Source organism: Tamandua tetradactyla, chromosome 1 (assembly GCF_023851605.1).
Source record: "Tamandua tetradactyla isolate mTamTet1 chromosome 1, mTamTet1.pri, whole genome shotgun sequence".
In the NCBI taxonomy this organism is placed as follows: domain Eukaryota; kingdom Metazoa; phylum Chordata; class Mammalia; order Pilosa; family Myrmecophagidae; genus Tamandua; species Tamandua tetradactyla.
Genome location: NC_135327.1, coordinates 6,192,142 through 6,212,422, shown reverse-complemented (window position 1 = coordinate 6,212,422; position 20,281 = coordinate 6,192,142). Strand labels below are relative to the sequence as shown.

The following is a 20,281-nucleotide window of genomic DNA, read 5'->3' as shown; positions in this document are numbered from 1 at the left end:
GCTTCACTTTGCTGAGCGGCCCCTCAGTGGCGCTGCCTTAACCTCTCTGCATTGAGCCCTCCCCACTTCAATACCCGAGCTGAGCTGAGTCACAGACACTTGTTCCCAAACCCGATCCACCGTGTCAGCCTTCTGACCCTTCATTCATTCATTCATTCCTCCATTGGTTAGAAGGATGTGTGAATGCATGATATATGCCAAGCCCCCTTCCAGTCTCTGGGAATGCCATGAGTTCACAGTTCCACAGAGAAGGTGCACAGAGAGAGAGAGAGAGATAACACCGAGTAGCGCTTGCTTTGGAAGAGGTAGAGTCATTCACTCTGAGGGTTTTAGGGCTCTTAGGGAACTCTAATTAGTAACATCATCCCTCCATTTTATTCATGTGAGAATCAAGGACCAGAGAGGGGCTGAGCGGTCATGGAAGGCAGAACTGGAACCGGCCTCTCTGCCTCCTGCCTCTCCGCCCAGGGTGCTTTAGAGCTGACTGCTCTGCTCACCCAACCCGCCCCCCCGTTCGTTTCCTTCACTTTGCCACGTGTAAGGCCTGGGGTGTGATCCATGCCTAGGACATCGCTGGTTTGTCTTTGCTGATGGCAACTAAACTGCGTCTTCTGGAAGGCAGGGGTTTACATTACTTGTACGTGAATCCTCAGATGCTTAGCACAGGTTCTAGTCTGGAGTAGGTGCTTAGAGAAGGCTTATTAAATCGATAGGCGGTGGGTGGATGGGGATGGCTAAATGAATAAGGAAATCAGTGACTAAATAGATGGGTGGATGGATAAGTGCATGGACGTATGGGAGGATGGTTGGGTGAAGAGATGGATGAGTGAACGGATGGTGAGGAGGTGGATGTGTGCAGAGTTAATGAATAATGTATGGATGGGTAAATGAATATGGATAGAAGAGTGGATTGGTGAAGGTGAAATCAGTGGGTGGGTGGTGGATGGATGGGTTGGATGGGGAGAGGTTGGATGGGTTGATAGTCAAGGGATGGATGGATGCATGTTTGGATGGCTCGGTGGGCGGCTGTGGGCGCGGGAGGGCGCACGTGCCAGTGAGCGGGTTGGGCCTGCCGCAGGCGGCTGGGCGAGCAGGTGGCAGGTGATTGTGTGGCTCTGGGCCCTCCCTAGGCCGCAGCTGCTGGTGCTGGTGCGCGTGGACCAAGACCAGAACGTGGTGCATCCGCAGCTGCTCTCGCTGACCTCCCAGCTCAAGGCCGGCAAGGGCCTGACCATCGTGGGCTCTGTCCTGGAGGGCACCTTTCTGGACCACCATCCCCAGGCCCAGCGGGCAGAGGAGGTGAGGGGAGGCCCGGGGGGATGGGGTGGGGGGGCAAGGAGAGGGCCCTTGGGAAGGCGGTCGGGTCCCTTTGTACTTCCCTCCTTTACCCCCTGGGTATCAAAGGGGACTCAGGGTCTGATGTCCTCTTCCTTTGAAGAGGAGCCTAAAGGCTCAAGAAGTGAGTTCCTTAGACTCCAGTTCAGAGCCAAAGACCACCAGATGAAGGAGGGCCCATTTTATGGATAAGGAAAGTGAGGTCACTTCTTAAAGGACAGAAAACCACAACTCAGCGTTAACGTTGCTTGATTTATACTCCAGACTTCTTCCTGGCAAAGTAAAAATATCTCACAGTGTTTTCACATTTATAGACTCATTTGGATCCTGTACTTTTTGGAGTAGGCAGAGTTAGGGTCCATATTTGGCACAGAAGGAAACTGAGGCCCAGAGAGGGAAAGCAGTTTGCTGAAAGTCACACAGCAGGCTGGAAGCATTGTCAGGATTTCACCCCACGTTCCTCTTGGCATGCTGCCTCCCATCCGGTGGGCCACAGCGCTGCGTGCAGAGCCAGCGTGGCTGCTCTCAGCATTCAGTGGTTTCTAGAGCCTGAAGGGTAATGGAGGAGGGGTTTGTCCGGCATTCAGGCTGCTCTGCCCTCAGGGCCTTGGCTAGGTGTGGGGAGACAAAAAGGGGCACAAGAGAAGAAAGGTAAGGCAAGGGAGGGGCATCCTAAAGACTTGTGACATTTGCTGTTTCAGCCTCACCGGCTTTCAGGGCCTAGAGCTGGAGGCCTCAGCTGCTCGGCTCAGTTCATTGTGTGCCACAGAAAAGGGGCTGTGTGGCAGGCATGGGACGTTTAAGACCAAGTCCCAGCCCTCAGGGTGGTTGCAGTCTCGTGGGGAAGACAGAACACACACGGGAGGCTCTCAGACATGTCAGATGCTAGAGCGTTGATGGCATAAGGGTCACACAAGGTGTTGAGTGTTCATGATTTCCAGGTGCTCCCCTAAGCCCTTACGGGCATTGTGGCGCCTTGTGTTGTGTAACGCTCCCTACTGCTTAATGAGTAGGTACCGTGACCGCCATTTAACAGGTGATAAAACCAAAGCTCAGAGAGGTAGGGTGACTTGCCCAAGGTCACACAGCCAGGAGGTGGCAGTGGTAGAAATAGCACCTCTGTCTGTCATGAGGACAGTAAGTGAAAGTATGGGGGCTGGAGTCAGAATCCCTGGATTTGTATCCCACAGCAACATCCATTAGCTCTGTAGCCCCCCCTGACTGTGTGGCCTTAAGCAAGCCTCGATTTTTCTGAGCCTCAGTTTCCTCCTTCATAATATGGGAGCAGTGTGGACACCCCACAGTGACGATTAAATGGGCAGTTAAAATATTTATTATTATGCTATGTTCAAAACTGTTAAAACACATGGGTCACGCAGAGAAGCCCAGTTTAATTCTGTCCTGGCGGGGGAGGTGGTATATGGAGAAGGTGACATTTCAGATGGGCTGGGCAGGGGGCCATGAACAGCGGGGGTGGGGGCCACACCGGGCCAGGGGCCGTGTGAGTGGCAAAGGCAGGAAGGCGGGAAGTGTGGGACAGGGGGCAAAGAGCCCTTCTTGACAGATAAGAAGTGGGGGCCGGGGGCAATGGGGAGCCACGCATGGTTCTGGCCTCGGGCTGATGTGGACAGAACTGAACTTCCGGGAGGTCCGGGTGGATAGAGGGGCGAGGGCAGAGGTGGGGGCGCTGAAGGGGCCGGGCCGGGACCCCGCAGGCCTGAGCCTGCCCCTGGTCTGACCCCCCCGCCACCAGTCCATCCGGCGCCTGATGGAGGCGGAGAAGGTGAAAGGTTTCTGCCAGGTGGTGATTTCCTCCAACCTGCGCGACGGCGTGTCCCACCTGATCCAGTCCGGGGGCCTCGGGGGGCTGCAGCACAACACCGTGCTCGTTGGCTGGCCCCGCAACTGGCGGCAGAAGGAAGATCATCAGACCTGGAGGAACTTCATCGGTAACGGGTGCTTGGTGGGCTGCAGTGGGGACCTTTCCCTAGGCACGGCCAATGCGGATGGGGCCTGTGTAGGTGACCACGTGCCAAGCTGGCCGTGTGCCGGGTGCAGCACTATGTGCTGGGGACTCACCTATAAACAGGATGAAGTCTTGGCTCCCGCTGGGCTCCTGGGAGGTGGACAGGGCAGCGGGGAGAACTGCCGCTTTAAAGTTGCAGAGACCTGGGTCTCAATCTCAGCTCTGGCACTACCTGGCTGTGTGATCGCGAACAGGTGACTCACCCTCTCTGAGCGTCAGATTCCTTGCTAATAGTTGCTGATAGGAATAGAGAAATGAAACAACACAGAATGTGTACTGCATGCCAAGCGAGTTTTCTCCAAGTGTCTCAGCAGTCTTATGAGGGGTAGGAACTGTTTTCTCTGATTTCTTGGTTGTGAAACTGAGGCACAGAGAAATGAAGGAATTTGCTTCCTGTCACACAGCTGGTAAGCCAGGATTTGAACCAGCCCTTAGCCTGCCCTGTTAACTTCAGGCTGCTCTCGCTTCTTTGTAGGTAGATCATAGTTACATGTCTGGGGATGATTACATGAGTTCATGCAGGGCAGGGTTCTTTATTATCAGAAAGGGCAGGTGGTGTGATGGTCATTGGACAGCTGGGGAAACTGAGGCCCAGGGAGATGGTTTTCCGACTCCCCAGCCCCAGGCCGGGTGGGGTGGGGGCTGAGTGCCAGGAGCCCCTGTGGCTGCTGGGTGCTGGGAGGGGACCCGAGTCACTGCCCAACCCCCCGGCCTTCTGCAGAGCTGGTCCGGGAAACCACGGCTGGCCACCTGGCCCTGCTGGTCACCAAGAACGTGTCCATGTTTCCCGGGAATCCTGAGCGCTTTTCCGAGGGCAGCATCGACGTCTGGTGGATCGTGCACGACGGGGGCATGCTCATGCTGCTGCCCTTCCTGCTGCGGCACCACAAGGTGAGGGTGTGAGCATGTGTTGCGTGGGTTTGCGGGCGTGTGTGTGCACGCATGCACTCAGGTGTGTGAGCGCAGGTGCATGCACGCAGGTGTATGAGTGTGTGCATGCAGATGTGTGAGTGCTCGTGTGTGTGTATGCACGCAGGTGTATGAGTGTGCATGCAGATGTGTGAGCGCTCGTGTGTGTGTATGCATGCAGGTGTATGAGTGTGTGTGCAGGCAGGTGTGTGAGCATGCGCGCAGGTGTATGAGTGTGTGTGCATGCAAATGTGTGAGCGCTCGTGTGTGTGCATGCACACAGATGTGTGAGCACTTCTGTGTGTGCATGTGTGCGTGCTTGCACATCCATAGACAAGGCTCAGGGGCTCCGCCTGGGCTGGTCCCTGTGTCCTCCTGTCCTGTTCTCAGGTGCTGAGCACTGCATCTCCCCCTCAGACGTCCTGGCCTTTTGAAAGGCCAGCAATCCTTAACCCAAGGAACCGAATGGTTAACGGGGGCACCTCAGGCCTGGGCAGGGGAGTTTTTATAGCGAGTGGGCCCTGAGAGGGGGATTTCAGGTCAGCCTGAGTGTGTACTGGGGGGACGAGGCGGCAGGGGCCTCCTGGCTGCCCGTGGGCGACGCTGCCCGGCCTTGCCCGGCAGGTGTGGCGAAAGTGCCGGATGCGCATCTTCACCGTGGCCCAGATGGATGACAACAGCATCCAGATGAAGAAGGACCTGACCACGTTCCTATACCACCTGCGCATCACCGCCGAGGTGGAGGTGGTGGAGATGGTGAGTCCCAGGGGCTGCCCCGCCCATCTTGCAGTCCCACTGCACCTCTTCCCTCTCGGCTCCAGCAGCACCCATTGGGGCATGATGCTGGGTCCCCACCCCACCCCTTAGCCTCAAGCACTAAGGGCTCACCCGAGGGTGCTGCCACCCACGTCCCCCTTTATCAGGCTGTGATACAGGGTGAGCGTCCTCTGCCAGGCCTGCTCTGTGCTTTGTATGTGTTAATTCTCACCGTGGCCCGTGAGACTGATACAATTACTATACCCATTTCCATTTTACAGATTAAGAAGTTAAGGCACAGAAAGGTTAAGTGGTTTGCCCCACAATACACTGCAATAAGTGACAGGGCCAAGATTCAAACCCAGGCAGAGTCCAGGTTCCTAACGTCTGTTCTGTGCAGCCCCTCGTCCACCCTCGCCTCATCCCCAGTTCACTTATCCATCCATTCATCCCTCTGTGCATTCATTAATCTACCCATACAATCATTAACGTATTCGTTCACTCACTCACCCACCCATTCACCCATGAACACTCATCCTTTTGTTTCTTCTTTCTTCCCCTACTCCATTCACTGAGGTGATTAAGTAATCCACTCATTTATTCATTCATCCATTCCTGGGCCAGGCCCTGCACTGGGCTGAGGAGGGAATGAGCTGCTCTGCCTGAGAGAGCACCTTCCCCTCTGTTCTGTCCTCGCCTCCCGCAAGCCTTGATTAAACTTGGCCCTTGGTGAGACTGGCAGAAGGAAGGGGTCCCAGCCTCCGTCCCCTTGACCTTGAGCTCAGAGCTCCTACTTTCCTCCCTCTCCCCTCCTGCCCTCTCCCTGTCTGCCCACAGCACGAGAGCGACATTTCAGCTTACACCTACGAGAAGACGCTGGTGATGGAGCAGCGCTCCCAGATCCTCAAACAGATGCATTTAACCAAGAACGAGCGGGAGCGGGAGGTGAGATGGCCCTGGCTGGGAGTAGACAAGGCCACATGGTCGCCGGCCTGGGGTCTGCAGGGTCAGGATGGCCCAGGGCTGATCTCCTGGCGGTTGGCCCTGCCGCATTCCCCTGCAGCACTGCTCATCACCTATCCCCCCAGCCCTGCCTCCCCACTCCAGGCGCCCCGGGAGCAGGGGCACGTACTGTAGCTGCACCTACCTAGCCCCCCAATCAGGGTGCAGAAGGGCCCTTAGCATGGGTGACAGGTATTCCCCTGTGCCTGTGGCTTCTGGGACCCAAGAGTGAGTGGTGGGTGCCAATATAGATAGAGGGTCCCCTGGGGATGGATGATGATGCCAGTGTGGGGGACAAGGGTTCATTCAAGGACAAGGGTTCAGAGAGGGGGTGACAGATGGATATTTAGGGATAACAGGTGATGAGTGGGCGTTGGGAGTGAAGCTCCTGGCGTGTGGTTGATGGCTTCTGGGGCAGGGGAAGGTGATCAGTGGGGGAGGAGTGTAAGAGTCCCCCTGGTGTGGGTAGTGTGGAATCACTGGATTATGGATGGATGACCCCCCCTTCCCCTGGGACTGGCTGTTAGGCCCTTGGGGAATGAGTGCTGGTCCATCACGGCTTGGGGCAGAAGAGTTCCCGGAGGTGGGTGGCGGGTTACACGGGGAATGAGTGGCAGATCTACAGGTGAAGGTGATGGGTTCCCCAAGTGTGGATAACATACATCTCAGAATGTGATTAAAGGATCCTCAGGGGAATGCGCAGTGATCCCTTTAGCTGGGAAGGACAGGCCATCTGAGGGTGAAGGTGCCAGCCAGGGGTGGTGGGAACGTTGTGAGGGAATGGCACATGCACTGACTGGCCCTGGCCCACGGTGCTAAGGGAGAGAAGATGCTTGCTGTGTCAGGTGTTAATCCCTTGGTTCCAGTTGTTGGGGGTTCTGGAGGGGGACTGAGGTGGCCAGGTCAGCGGAGGCAGTGGTTCTTTGCCACAGAAACGTTGCAATATTTTAACTGGAACAGGTTCCAAAACGCGTGTCCTGGCTGAACGTCGGCTTTGGTGGCAGCTCTTTGTAGGGCGTGGGTGTGACTCCCAGCAGAGCTGGTGCCAACCAGTGTGTCATTCCCTAGATCCAGAGTATCACAGATGAGTCTCGAGGCTCCATCCGGAGAAAAAACCCAGCTAACACCCGGCTCCGTCTCAACGTCCCAGAAGAGACGGCTGCTGACAGTGAGGAGAAGCCAGAGGAGGAGGTGTGTGGCTGGGGTGGCTAATTCCCTGCCATTGGGAGCAGCACCTTTGGCCGCCCAAGGAATCACCTGCCATCCCTTCATTCACCCCTCAGGTGCAGCTGATCCACGACCAGAGCGCTCCCAGCTGCCCCAGCAGCTCGCCATCCCCAGGGGAGGAGCCCGAGGGGGAGGGGGAGGTGGATCCTGAGAAGGTGCATCTCACCTGGACCAAGGACAAGTCGGTGGCAGAGAAGAATAAGGGGCCCAGCCCTGTCTCCTCCGAGGGCATCAAGGACTTCTTCAGCATGAAGCCGTATGGGCTTGGGGCTATGGGATGGGGCTGGGGGAGCCCAAAGAATCTTTCCTCCTGATGGAGAGCCAAAGAACAGAAAGACCCCCAGTCTGGCAGTGCAGAGCCCCAGCTCAGACCTGATCTTGTTTGCCCCACCTGAGGCCTAGGGGGTCGAGGCTGATGGTTAGGGCTCAGAGCGTGCAGGTGCAGGTGCAGGCAGTGGGAGGGTAAAGTGGGAGCGGGGACCTGGGGCCGGTATTCAGGCAGGGTGGGTGCTGTGGCTCCAGCACCCCCCCCCCCCCCGTGCTCCCTCTTTTTCTGATCCTTCTCTGTTTTCTTCCTCTCTCTGCATCTCTTGTTTCCTGAAGGGAGTGGGAGAACTTGTAAGTGCTTCCTACTTTTTTTTCATTCTCTCTTCTGGGTTGCCCAGGGTCCCCGCTCTTTGCATGCCCATCCCATCGTAAGCCCCAGTTTGCGCCCCTAACCTCTGGGGTCTCTAGCCTGTCTTGGAGAGATCTGGGTTGGCGATCCCGGGAGCCCCATCCGGCCGGGGGCTGGCAGGACCACCGGGTTCAGCTGTCCCGTGCCCCGGGCTCCCGCTCCCCGCCCCCCGCAGGAATCAGTCCAACGTGCGGCGCATGCACACGGCCGTGCGGCTCAACGAGGTCATCGTGAAGAAATCCCGGGACGCCAAACTCGTTTTGCTCAACATGCCCGGGCCTCCGCGCAACCGCAACGGCGACGAAAACTGTATCCTGACGGTCACGGTGGGGCCGGGGCGAGGGCTTCAGGGGCCCTGCATCCCAGCCCGGGCCGGGGTTGCTGAGCGGCCCACGCCGTCGGGAGGGAAAGGGGCGCTGTCCTCCTTGACGAGAGCTCAGACATGGAGTTCCTCGAGGTCCTCACCGAGCACCTGGACCGTGTGATGCTGGTCCGCGGCGGCGGCCGCGAGGTCATCACCATCTACTCCTGAGAGCCAGGACCTGCCACCCGGGCCGAGCGCGCCCGGCCGGCGGCCCCGGAGCCCTCGCCGCGCCCCCCGCCGCTGTCATCGTTTACATAGACCCGCGCCCCGGCCCCTTTCCCCGCTGCCTGGAGCCCGCAGGCCTCGCCCGTCGGGGCTGACTCGGAGAGGACGGGCGCGCGCGGAGGCCAGCCCCCCAGCGCCCCGTCGGCCCCGGCTGCGCCGCCCCTTCTCTAAGCTCGGCCTCGCCCCACCAGAGGAGACGCTGCAATAAAGGGCGCGAGGGGGCGCGGAGCGGAAAGGAGCGGAGCCGGGGCTCGAGGACCCCGGGCAGTCCGCGCGACCCCTTCCCCCCAGGCGGGGCTGGGGACACCGGCCCCGGCCGGTCCCCGCGCCCGGCCGGGCTCCTCGCCCTACACCCCTCGCGCGCTGCTCCCCGACGTCCCCGCGGCCTCGGGGCGCCAGGCGGGGAGGTGGCTCTCGGCCGTGACCGCCGCCCCTTTCCGCGGAACCCGGGCGCGCGGGCGGGCCGAGCCTATACATAGTGTACAGGAGACATCGCGTGTATTTTTAACGTGCCCATATTTATGTGACTAGACGCGCAACGGACTTCTCGCCACGGGCGAGCTCTCCCGCCGGGGGCGCCCGGGAGGGCCAGAGGCCTCGGGAAGTAGGGTTTTGAGGGCAAAAAGTGCTTTCGGCCCAGGCGGGCGTCGTGGCCATGGCCCCTCGACACCCCCGCCCCGCTCTCGCCTCCTCGCACTACCCACGCGCCCTTGGCTTCCGACCCTTCCCCCTAGCTCTTTGCTGAGATGAGGGGAGAGAAGTGTCCAGCTTTTCCTGGATTCGCCTCCCAGCGGACGTGAGCTTCCACCGCGGCTGCAGACCCACGCGCGCAGCCTCATCTCATCGGCTCTTATGCACGCTGGGGCCAGGACGGGGGAGGGGCGCTCCTCGGGAGGGAGAGAAACCGAGAGGCCCCGCCCCCGAGGAAGCCCCGCCCCGGTGCCTTCGCTGGGCGGAGCAGGCGTCTCTCCCTGGTCGGCTTGCCGCCTGCTCCCCTCATCCCATGGTTCCTCGCCAAAGACTGAAATTGGGGAGCTGGACGGCGCCCCCTCTTCAGAGTTTCCTCCCTGGAATAGGTGATGGAAGAGGGAATGATTCTGGTTCAGGGGCCCGACCCACCAAGGAGGCCCCACTGCTGAGCCTGATGTTCCCGCCCTTGTCCCCAGTCGGCAGCTCCGGCTTCGGGGACCCAGTCGCCTTCTCCGCCTCCCGTGAAGCCCGGCCTCGCTGCCTAGCAGCGGCCTCTAGCACACCCCAGCCACCCGGGCCCGGGGGAGGGCTGGAGTGGCTACGTGCTTTGTGCTTAGGGCCTCCCTGCCCTCCTCCAACTAGAGCCTAAGGCCTTTGGTTTCCTAGCTCCAGTCCTTGGCGCTTCCGCCGCACCAGCCCAGTCGGAACCGACCTCTGTCCCTACAGAAGGTGCACAGGCCAGGTTCCATTTCCCCAGGGCACATCGTTAACAGGGGCACAGGCCCTGCATGCTCATCCCAGCACCCTCTGGGGCTGGGGACAGTACCTCCAGCCCCAGGGCCCTGGCCCGTGCACCGAAGTTAGACATCCTGCCCACCTCCCAGAGCTGGGGCCACGGGGTACACCTGACCTCACCGTGTCTTTTCCTTTGAGCCCCAGGCAGAGAGCCTGAGCTGGTGCCATCCTAGTGGGGTAGATACTGTGGTTGGAGGCCAGTTCTGCAGTTAGAGCCAGGTCCCTCAGAGTTCATCAGGGGACCGGATGGATTCTCCCAGCTACCAGTCAGAAAGTTAGAAGTGTTAACACCAGCCCTGCATCTGTCACAAGACCTCCCTATGAGAACCACAGCCTCCCCAGCTTTCTGGGGGCCTAAACAATCCAGGGCTGAAGTGGTGGACTGGGCAGAAGGTGAAAGAGGCTGAACCAACACCAATTAGGGAACCAAAGTTGCACTATCTGGGCTGGGACCGTCTGGTTGGCAAGAGCAGTTTCCGTTGATGAAAACATCTCACAACAAAAACCCAAGTTTTCTGTGCTACATGTGCAATATTTGTTATGAATGTTATCATGTCAGTCATCAAAATTATCTTTATAATCACTGTAGCTAGATGTTTCATGTTCATTCAAGTGACTTTTATTCTGAGTGCAATATTTCAGTAGCCTTGTAGTGATACTAGTGTTGCTTTTGGTTTAGTCGATCTATGTGCAGGGCAATGCAATGCAATTGAAAACCCTTGTAAATAGGAGAGGTTGCAAACCAAATCAAGAGTATTTATTACTATTATTATTAGGCCTGCCTTTAACTTTCAGTGTGTTTCGGTATTCTGCACTCTGCCTCAGTATTGATCTTGTGTTCCTTGTGCCAATATGAAAAGGAGAGGGTTGGTTCTTTCCTTTAATTGTTGAATGCTCCCATTTAATGCTTTATAGCTTTTACTGTATTAATTTTTTAGACTCCCATCTGCACAAAATGCAATAAAAATGATTTTATTATACCCTTCATGACATGAGGTATGCTGTTTGGATACTCAAGGAGGGAAGAATAAGCAGGTGGAAAGAGGGGTACTCAAGGTGGCCCTCCAGGGGTGCCCCAGACTCTTATTCAGAAACAATGATCTTCACTGACATAGAAGAGACAGGCTGAAGCCCCAAGTCGGGTTGATTAGTTTGTGCACTGACAGGCTGGTCCAGGGCCCTGTCCTGTAGGGACAAAAAAACGAGTAGCAGGAGTGGTAGAGGGCTGCACTACTGTCATCTCCTAAGAGATGGGGCATGCTTACCAGTGGCAGGCTCAGTGCTGTGGGCGTGTGGCTGGTCCTAACCTACTGAGCCTGTCTAGTTACTTCCCCACACATCCCAACTTTCCTAGTGGGCTGGCTAGTAAGTGCTCTCCATGGTCCTCCAAGTTCTGTGGTTCTGTGGTTCTGCCAACTCCCTGCACTATGGACAGAACGGAAGGCAGCAACTGAGAGGGAATCACGTCAGCAGAGCACCTCCACACCACTCGCTGTGACCCAGAAATGGCCTTTTCACAGCCCCATTTTCCTTTCCTAGAATAAGAAGTCAAACCTTCCAACACACTGAATGTCTGTTAGCAGAAGTAAGGTTAACGCAGCATTATTATTAGCCAGCAGGCTTTTGCCTCGAGCTGTTATTAAAGTTTCCAATGAGATGAACTGTATAAGAGAAGGTAGAGTTAAAAGATGGTTTGAGGACTATCTACAGGTTGAGGACATAATGGAGCAGACCCCAGGCCTCAAGGCAGACTAAATGGGGACTCTCACCTTCCAACCCTGGGAAATAGCCCCCTGGAAAGAGGTGCCGCAGATAGTCAACTCAAAAAAACAGATGAACACAGATTTTACTTTTTCATTTTAATTAAAAAGTAATCATCTCATCTTATTAACAACACAAGAGTTCCAAAGAGGAAAAAAAAAACAAAACACTATATAACACAAACAGGTCAGAACATAAAATGCTGCCATCTGGGGACCTTGAGTTTTGAAACCATTGTCTGTTCAACTACTGGCAGAGACTCAGCTGAGGTTGTTACTCACTGCTCTCTCTCTCCTGCACCCTGCCAGGGGCCCCTTGAGACAGTGATCCAAAGGGCTCTTAATAAGTACTCTCCATAGGGGGAGGGTAGCTTCCTTTGGCTCCATTTTAGAGCAGCAGCCAGAAGCCCTCCCTCTAACAATTTCACTCTGGCTCAAAACTGTACCAAGAACATGCCCAGTTACCCAAAGTCTGATATCAAAATGGTCCCTGCCTCCTGCTGCTCAGAAAACAGAACAAGAATCTAGATGAAAACAAAAGCTTGTTTTTTGAGCCAAAGACACAAATCAATCACTGGGGGGAAAAAAAAGGTGTTCACTATCCAGAGTCTAGAGTTGCCTTCTCAGAGCTGACTCCATGAAACTACCACCAGAGAGGGAGATGCTAACAGAAACATTAAGAGGGGTAAGAGTGGTTGGGGCCCAGATTCACAGTTTATATTAAAACTGCTTGGGAATGGAGCTGTTCAGTCCACTGAAGATCCTCCAAATAAATGCAAATAAAAAAGAAAACAGAAAAACAAACAAACAAACAAAACCCCACAACAAAACCAAACAACCCTGGCTCAGGCAGAAAATTTCCTGCATTTGGGCTGCCATGGCCACTCGTCACCAACTCTGGGGCAAGTGATTTATGAATGCTCAAGCAGTCTCTTCTAGTCCCCACCCATGCACAATGAGGGCAGGACATCACTGTGCCTGCCACTGCATCCAGGGCAGAAGCCTGAGCTCTGGCTGGCGCTGGGCCAGGCTGGGAAGCTTCAGAAGGTTCAAAAGGGATAAAGGTAGTGACAGAAAAATGCTATTCCAAACTCAGCCAGTTTGGGGCCTGGCTGCATCTTCCTTTCCTCTCCTCAATCCAGCTGACAAAGGGACCTAAGAAACCCATCAAAACTGAGCCCACATGTACTGCCCAAGTGACCCCAGAAATTATGTATCTTCTAAAAACAAAACAAAAACCCCCACAAAAAACAAAACCAACAACAAACACACCCCTAAATGCAGTATAAACTCTGACTTTGGAAGGAATAAGCAACATAGCCTTGAGTAGAGGAGAGAGCAGGTGGTAGAAACTTACAACATTCAATGTGGACCTGGACAGGCGCAAAGAACATCCTCCAAATAACTCTATTTAGAACGCAATAAGTAGGAAGAGGCCAGGGAATGAGGGGACTGGGAGTAGTTGAGAGATTTAGCCTCAGTAATGCCTCTGGTAAGATCCCATGGGGGCCTGGGGCCGCCCCACCTGTGCTGTGGTCTGGCTAACAAGGTGGGAAAGAGCAGGGCCACTCTGGATCAGGGTGTCCAGAGCCTTCTGTACACTTGGATTGTCAAAGTTGATACCTGTGGAAGACACAGGCCTCTGGCTAGCCATGTTGCTGGCAGGTGCCAGGCGACTGGAAGGCTGGCCAAAGAGCCCTTGGGAAGGAGCCCCAGGCCTGGGGCCCATGTTCCGGGCAGATCCTGCCTGTCCCAAAATGTTTGGAGGCTGATTGCCAGAGGCCTGTGATCTTTGCTGAGGCTGGCTGCTTGCTGCTGTGGAAAAATTCTGGTTCTGAGTGCTTCCAGCAGCGACAGAGGGGGATGTAGAGCTGCTATTGGCCGTAACCGTGCCACTATTGAAGAGGCTGAGGATTTTGGCCTGAAGCTCTTGCTGGGAGGTGGGGGTTGCAGCTGGAGTGGGTGTAGCAGAGGAGAGCACTTGGCCACTCTGGAGTGGTTGGGAGCTCGGCTGTGTCTTCAGCGAGGCACCCGAGGTCGCCCCGAGTGGTTGGCGGGAAATCGAGCCTGGAAAACAGAAGAGGGAGGTATCTGGTTGAAAACAACCCCCCCAAGGACAGGAGGCCTAGTAGCCAAGGGAAGTACAACAGTCACTGAGTCACATCAATCACACAGTACATAGACTATAACATCAACGTCCCCAAGGGGCCAATTCATGCTATGTGCTGTTTTCAGTAAACAGCCTAGTTTCCCCAGAGAAACGCTAACAAAAATGGGCATACGTTTCAGCTACAAGGAGCCAGAAACACCAGTTCCACCCACCACACCATATTAACTAAAGGGAGCAGAATTCAGTATCAAATTTTTAAGTTATCATTGTATCAGGAAGTATGGCCCATGGAAGAACCCAAGGGATGGGCCAATTCCCGAAACACACCCCAAAGAGTCTGGGCCTGACACCCTCCCAACAAGAGTCTGGGGATTAGAGAAATGCAGAGTCAGAACTTCACCTCGGCCCTGCCACGTAGCTCACCAGGCAGAGAGTCGGTGCTGCTCCTCATTAGCCGCTCCTTCCGCTCTCGGAGATAGTTGATGATCTTGTCGGTCTCTTCAGCAGTGAGGTACCTGTTGTCTGCCAGCAGGTTGATGAGGCTCTGGATGGCTGGAGGGTGTCCACCTCTCACTCCCTCCTCAGGGCCTCCTCGCTCCCTTTCCTGTAGGATGGCTTCATCAGCCATCTTGGCTGCCTGTCTGGCAATCTCCTCACGTTCCTTCTCTCGGCACTCATTCTTGTAGCGTTCATAATTTCTGGCCACCAGCACCATGGCGTCTGCCTGAGGCATGTTGCGATGCTCTGCGGGAGGGAATGACGAGTTAGTTATTTTCTCCGGTGACAGATCTAAGTGCCCACTTGCTAGACTCTACTGAGCCGTTCCTAACCTCAAACAGGCAAGAAAACCACTTCAGTGACAAAAAGCTTCAGGGATGGGGGTGTGGGGGCTCAAGGGGTCAGAGGGAAACGAAAGTTGAGAGGTGAATGGATATCTTTGGCAAGGAACACATATCTGTATACAGAGTTGGTTCTTTGGGGATAATTCCTTGATCACAGACTTGTAGTAAAAATCAAAGAAACATGATGGCCTCCCACAGATTCAAACAGACTATGTGGAGAATAACCACAGGGGGCATGCCCAGCAGCCTCTAGACTGCACCAGGAGGCCAAAAAGCCCCTCTGTAAAGCCTGGCTCCCCACTGTGCTCCTCAAAACAGAGCTGGCTTACTGTTTTTGAATCCACTAGTCTAAAGGTCATGGGATAAGATTAAAGTGTGATCCTAAATAACCCCTCTCCTCAACCCTGTGCAACGTGGTTTCAATGGTACCAAGAAGACTTCTCTGAACTTTATATGAATGTCCACACACATCTTGAGGATCCTGTCTAGGAGACAAGTGGCTCACAGGAGGGCCTTATGTATTCTATGGTTATGGGTTTAACGGGTCAGGCAAATTGAAACCCAAATACAGTGGCAAAAGGGAAAAGTCTGTCCTATGGTGCCACGTGCTTTAAGCACACCTAGGAGGGTATCAGCTGGCTGAGTCTCACACTCCGGGCTCAAAGTAAGCTAAAAGGCACTTGAGGGAAGGACCCGAAGGAACCTATCATGAGTCTCCGGGGGGTGGGGTAGTGGTGGTGGTGGTATAAGGATCTCTTTCTTCCTTGTTCTCACGACCTCCTCTGCTCACTTCTCCAGAGCACTTATAAACAGTATCCCAATTGCCTGTTACCCGCCTTTGTCCTCCACTTATAAGTTAGGTGGAAGTAAGGATTCTATCATGTTCCAAGCTGCATGTGCCACAGGTGTGCTGGGGCTGGCCCTCACTAGTGACAGTCAACTACGTGTATTTCCTTCCAATAGCCACGTCAGTGACTTCATGCTGGTGGTGTGAAATACACACCGAGAGTACTGACACCACGGCAATGAGGAGACGCTATACAAACCAGGGCACTTTCCTTCCCTGCTTCAGAGCATCAGTTGTTAAATATCTGCCAGCCCACCGCTGTATACCCTTAATGGCTATGTACAGTACATTTTAAATAGCAGGGCCAGAACTGTATCCACTGAAAGAATACCAGGTTAGAAAAATGACTGCAAGTTTCCTCCAGTCCACTTACAGAAGGGCCCACCATATTTGAGGTGAAATTCATGAGTCAGTTGCTCAGAATCTTTGGATGAGTAAGGCTGAAAATAATTAATGGACTTGTGATCTCTGGGATTCTGACCCATTTTGGGCCTCTGTACCTTGTGGGGTTCCAAACATGATGTTGACTGTGCAGGAGCGGTGAATTTGATGTTGCTGGGTGATGACAATCGCAAAAGGAGACCCTCCCCTGCTAACATCCTCCAAAGCTTGTGACAGTGACACCTCTGTGTTGAGGAAGATCAAGTCTACTACCATGCCCAGGTCTCGCACCTTCCGCCCCACAGATTCAGCATAATCTCTGTAGAAACAAAAACAGCGTCCAGGGTAAGCCCCCCTCGACCAATTTCCAATCTATGCATTACTTCCTCTCTGCTAACTGTATGTGCAGGTAGAGAGCTCAAATCCTAGCTCGTGCTGTCTCTTTCCAGTGCCCTCTTCAGGCTCCAAGGATCTAAGCCAATTCCCTTGCTTTAGACTGGCTCAGAATTGTTTTGACTTGTCCAAGATTCCACAAGAAGTTGACAGAAGCTGATTCTTCCATAACACCATCCTACCACTGCCTAAGACTTGTGGCAAACGTCTGTCTTTGGGGAGGCTACACAGTCTCACTTTTCACACAGTGAGGAAAAAATGGGCTTTAAAGTAAGAAAGATGGGACTGGATCCCTCAGCTTTACCATTTACTTGCAAAGTTGTGATGCTTTAAGCAAGTCCCTTTACCTCTTATGAACCTCACTTTCTTTACCAATAAAACAGGAAAAATATCATTTAAGTAATTTCCTTGACTTTTCTTGCCAATCTAATTAAATCCCTGATATATTCTTTTCTCATCGGACTGACTCATTACCTACATACTTTTGTCATCTGCCCAACTGGTGCATAAACTCCACAAAGGCTGTGTGTTTAGGTTTCTCTTATAGTCCCAGTACCTAGTATACAGTTGGTATTAAAAAAAAGCCATCCACAGTTAGAGCACCATCTATCTCTGCCCAAGGCAGCTGAGAGCTTTTCAATTCTGCCGGTTGCTTGGTGTTTCAACACCTATTTCCCTAGTTACTGCTTTGAAATTAGCCCTTTAACCCCAAACTGCTAGAAAATATATGAAGTTATCTGCTAACCACCTGGGGAAAAAGGAACACAACTACCTGCCAAGCCTGCAAGCTGCTACTCCCTCTGCTTTTCTGCTCTCCCTACTGGAGGAGAGACTGTAAATCAGAGGTGGCAAAAGTGGAGTAAAATGGTGCTGTGAACTCTGGCTTGACTAACGTGGTCATCTAACAGTTCTACAAGGCCACGGCACCTCACAATGAAGGGCTGGTTCTTGGATAACAGATGCAGAGACATGTGCCTCCCAGAGCACTGGGGATCCAGTCTTGTCTTGTGATGGGGGTGCCAACTGCTCCGACTGATCAGCATCCATTCTCCCTCCAGTTTTCCTTTGAGAAGGCAGCCCTCTCCCACTCTCAGTTCACATGGCTCTACAAGGCTGATTCTGCCCTGAACACAAGATCCAGGCCTGGCCAATCAAAACATTTTCAGCACTGCTGGTCATGGTAACTGGCATTTAGGAATGTCAAAGTGACCCAGGTCAGTCCAAAGAGAAATAATCCCAGGACTTTTGGTGGAAGTTCTGGGAAAGAGAAACTCTTTCTACTGGGTTTGCTAAGCTAAGAAGAAACATAACTGGAGGCCAGTGCCACTCTGCTTTTTCAAATGGAAACACTGACTGAGAATGAATGATAACACTGAGAAAAGCAGCACTGAGACACCAGCACAGAGGCAGGTTTTGATGATAAGTTTGACCCTGGATCTGGCTATGCCCGAACTTCACAGTTAAACCCAAAATCTCCCCTTTGGGCTTTCTGTTGCCTAGAAGTGAAGGAACTTTGGCTAACATAGCATCAGAATAAACAGCCCAAGTTTACTGGGTAGAGCTGCCAAAAGGGAGCCTGAATTTCTCTTCTGATCCTTCTCTGTACTGGGGAGTAAAATTCAAAGGGTTCTTACTTAGTTTGCTTATTGACGACGATCACCGAACAATCAACAGGCCTCTCAGAATCAAAGCGTCTCTGGATTTCCTCAAAATACTGACGATAAAGCTCTTCTCTACGCCGTTCCTCACGTTTCAGACGTTCTACAAGACACCATTAAGGAAAACTGAAATAAGGACTGTGCCCTTCAAAAAAAAAACAAGCCACAGGCTTTATTTTGAGTCTTGAACTACTTATAGGCAAGGGTTGTAACACATGTATATTGTGAATTAATCTTCTAGTTTCCTCCTAAAAATAACCAGTATTAATATTTTCCTATTATAAATTCCTCAAAATGAAATGGTTGGATTAAAGGGCATGATTATTTTAATGCTTCTAGTGCATATTGCCAAACTGCCCTATAAAAAGGGAGTCCTAATTTATACCTCCACAGAGGTGGATCACCTAGTGCCTACTTATTCACCACTTAGTCAATACTGGGTATTATCATCCCTTTTGATTCTTGCCAATTTGGTGGATTAAAAAAAAAGGGCAATTCATTATTATGCAAGTTTGCTTTTTTTTTTTTAGGAGGGGGAACTATTTCGGACTTTTTTGACAGATGTTTGAGTTTGTGGAAAACTCTCTTGGGAAAAAAAAAAGAGTTAGTAAAGTTTTATAACAAATTAAAAATGAGGTTCTTAAACATCTCAACTTGACCAGATAACAACAATTTGAAAAACTTTCAAGATCTATTGAGAAAAACCAGACTCTTAAAAAAACATGTTTATCTTTACCTAAAAAGAAACAGATGTGTTTAAGTAAAAATTATAAAAAATCCATGTTGAAAAGAAATACAAAATGTGCATGGTTCTAATTATCTGATCAATGGGCAAAAAGTAAACACTTAATGTCTTCAGTTCATTTTTTATTGTTGGAATTTCCTATTTATTTCTTCCTGTTGGATGATTAACCAGACAGATGATACTAATCTGCATTTAAAAAACTATTTTCAATCTATATGTTCTCTATACATTAATGGGTTATTTATATTTCTTCTTTTGGTGAACTGCCTGTTCAAGTAATTAGCTCTTTTTCAACTGGGGTATAGGTTATTATTTTCTTTTCTTCTGTAAAGTGTTCTACCAATAATAAGACCAGGCTGCTTCTGCTATTATACCTTTTGCACGAGACTGACTTTCTGGCCCTGGTGGGCCTCGTCCATCAAAGCTATCTCTATAACGGTCAAAGTAAGAGTCATCCTTTCTTCTGCAATAGTCATCCATTCGCAGGTATCGGTCGTAAGAGCCTTCTCTCCTGAAAAGTTAAGGAAATTTGCAACAATTTAAACTCTGTTCCATGCTGCAGAAATGCAATATAGAGAATTCTTTGAGACCTAGTTCCCTCTGAGGAAGTAAGTGAAGTAAGGCATAGGACTTTGGAATTAGACAAACAAGGCTTGTATCTGGGATACACTGCTTACAGGCTCTGTAGCTGTGACTGAGTTAAGCTGCCTTATAAAATGATGGGGGTGGAGGGTGGGATGGACCGACAGAAATAACATATGTGAAGCACCCACCATAGATCAGGCTATTAGTAATTTTTCAACAACAAATGCAAAATAACAATTATTCATATGAGTTTCAAGGAACCATTCCAAGGTCCCCCACCCACCTTCCCTTTTACACTGCCAACACAATTTGCACTCTATCTTCTTCCACTTGCACAATGTTACCTTTCGCAAGCCACAGGGCAAGACCTGGATTCATTCACTCAGCACAATCAATCAACCATTCACATATTAAGCAAATATTTACTGAGTATCTATCACTAGAAAGACATTTGAAATATAAGACTGAAAAAGCATTTGATTATATCAACAGAATAGGCATAAAAAAATTACAAAAATAAGCAGAATGCCTGTGTCTGTACCTGTACATAGGATCTCGGGAGTCTCTCACATCTCGGTATCTGTCATATACAGGGTCCCGATGATCTCGAAAATCCCTAGAGTCTCTTAGATCCCGAAAGTCTCTGAGGTCCCTCATGTCCCGAGCGTCGCGCATACTTCTGCTGTCTCTGTGGTCCCGAAGGTCTCTGCTGTCTCTGTGGTCCCGCAAGTCTCGGGGTTCTCGCATGTCTCTGCTATCGCGGGCATCCCGGCCATTTCTGCCATCTCTGGGCTCTCTCCTTGGACTTCCTCGAATTGGGGATCGATCACGTCTTGTGTCTCGACTGTCTCCAAAGCCATAGGGATCCCTGGGGGCGGGAGCAAGAAGATGCTAAGACAAAGAAATTGAAGGCTGCCAACCTTCACCTCCTATAGGAGGAAGGCCCCACCCTCCA

The 20,281-nt window shown here is 52.3% G+C and overlaps 2 protein-coding genes across 3 annotated transcripts in view; one reads left to right on the top strand and one right to left on the bottom strand.

Annotated features, from left to right (window-relative positions):
• The window catches only part of SLC12A5 (solute carrier family 12 member 5), a 35,592-nt gene extending 27,108 nt beyond the window's left edge, over positions 1-8,484 (top strand). Inside the window, exons 17-26 of the mRNA XM_077159427.1 lie at positions 1,131-1,299; positions 3,089-3,284; positions 4,083-4,252; positions 4,895-5,026; positions 5,864-5,971; positions 7,097-7,219; positions 7,312-7,511; positions 7,859-7,873; positions 8,107-8,240; positions 8,372-8,484. Coding sequence (XP_077015542.1) covers positions 1,131-1,299; positions 3,089-3,284; positions 4,083-4,252; positions 4,895-5,026; positions 5,864-5,971; positions 7,097-7,219; positions 7,312-7,511; positions 7,859-7,873; positions 8,107-8,240; positions 8,372-8,463 — 1,339 coding nt within the window. The 3' untranslated portion in view covers positions 8,464-8,484. The remainder of the gene's footprint in view (positions 1-1,130; positions 1,300-3,088; positions 3,285-4,082; positions 4,253-4,894; positions 5,027-5,863; positions 5,972-7,096; positions 7,220-7,311; positions 7,512-7,858; positions 7,874-8,106; positions 8,241-8,371) is intronic.
• Positions 8,485-11,849: 3,365 nt separating this feature from the next.
• The window catches only part of NCOA5 (nuclear receptor coactivator 5), a 30,525-nt gene continuing 22,093 nt past the window's right edge, over positions 11,850-20,281 (bottom strand). The window contains exons 3-8 of one of the 2 annotated variants that reach the window (XM_077167788.1): positions 19,868-20,194; positions 19,116-19,252; positions 17,973-18,099; positions 16,065-16,264; positions 14,299-14,619; positions 11,850-13,832 (exon numbers count right to left, since the gene is read on the bottom strand). In XM_077167788.1, coding sequence (XP_077023903.1) covers positions 13,243-13,832; positions 14,299-14,619; positions 16,065-16,264; positions 17,973-18,099; positions 19,116-19,252; positions 19,868-20,194 — 1,702 coding nt within the window. In that variant the 3' untranslated portion in view covers positions 11,850-13,242. Of the gene's footprint in view, positions 13,833-14,275; positions 14,620-16,064; positions 16,265-17,972; positions 18,100-19,115; positions 19,253-19,867; positions 20,195-20,281 lie in introns of both variants that reach the window. The other variant, XM_077167789.1, reaches the window with a different exon arrangement.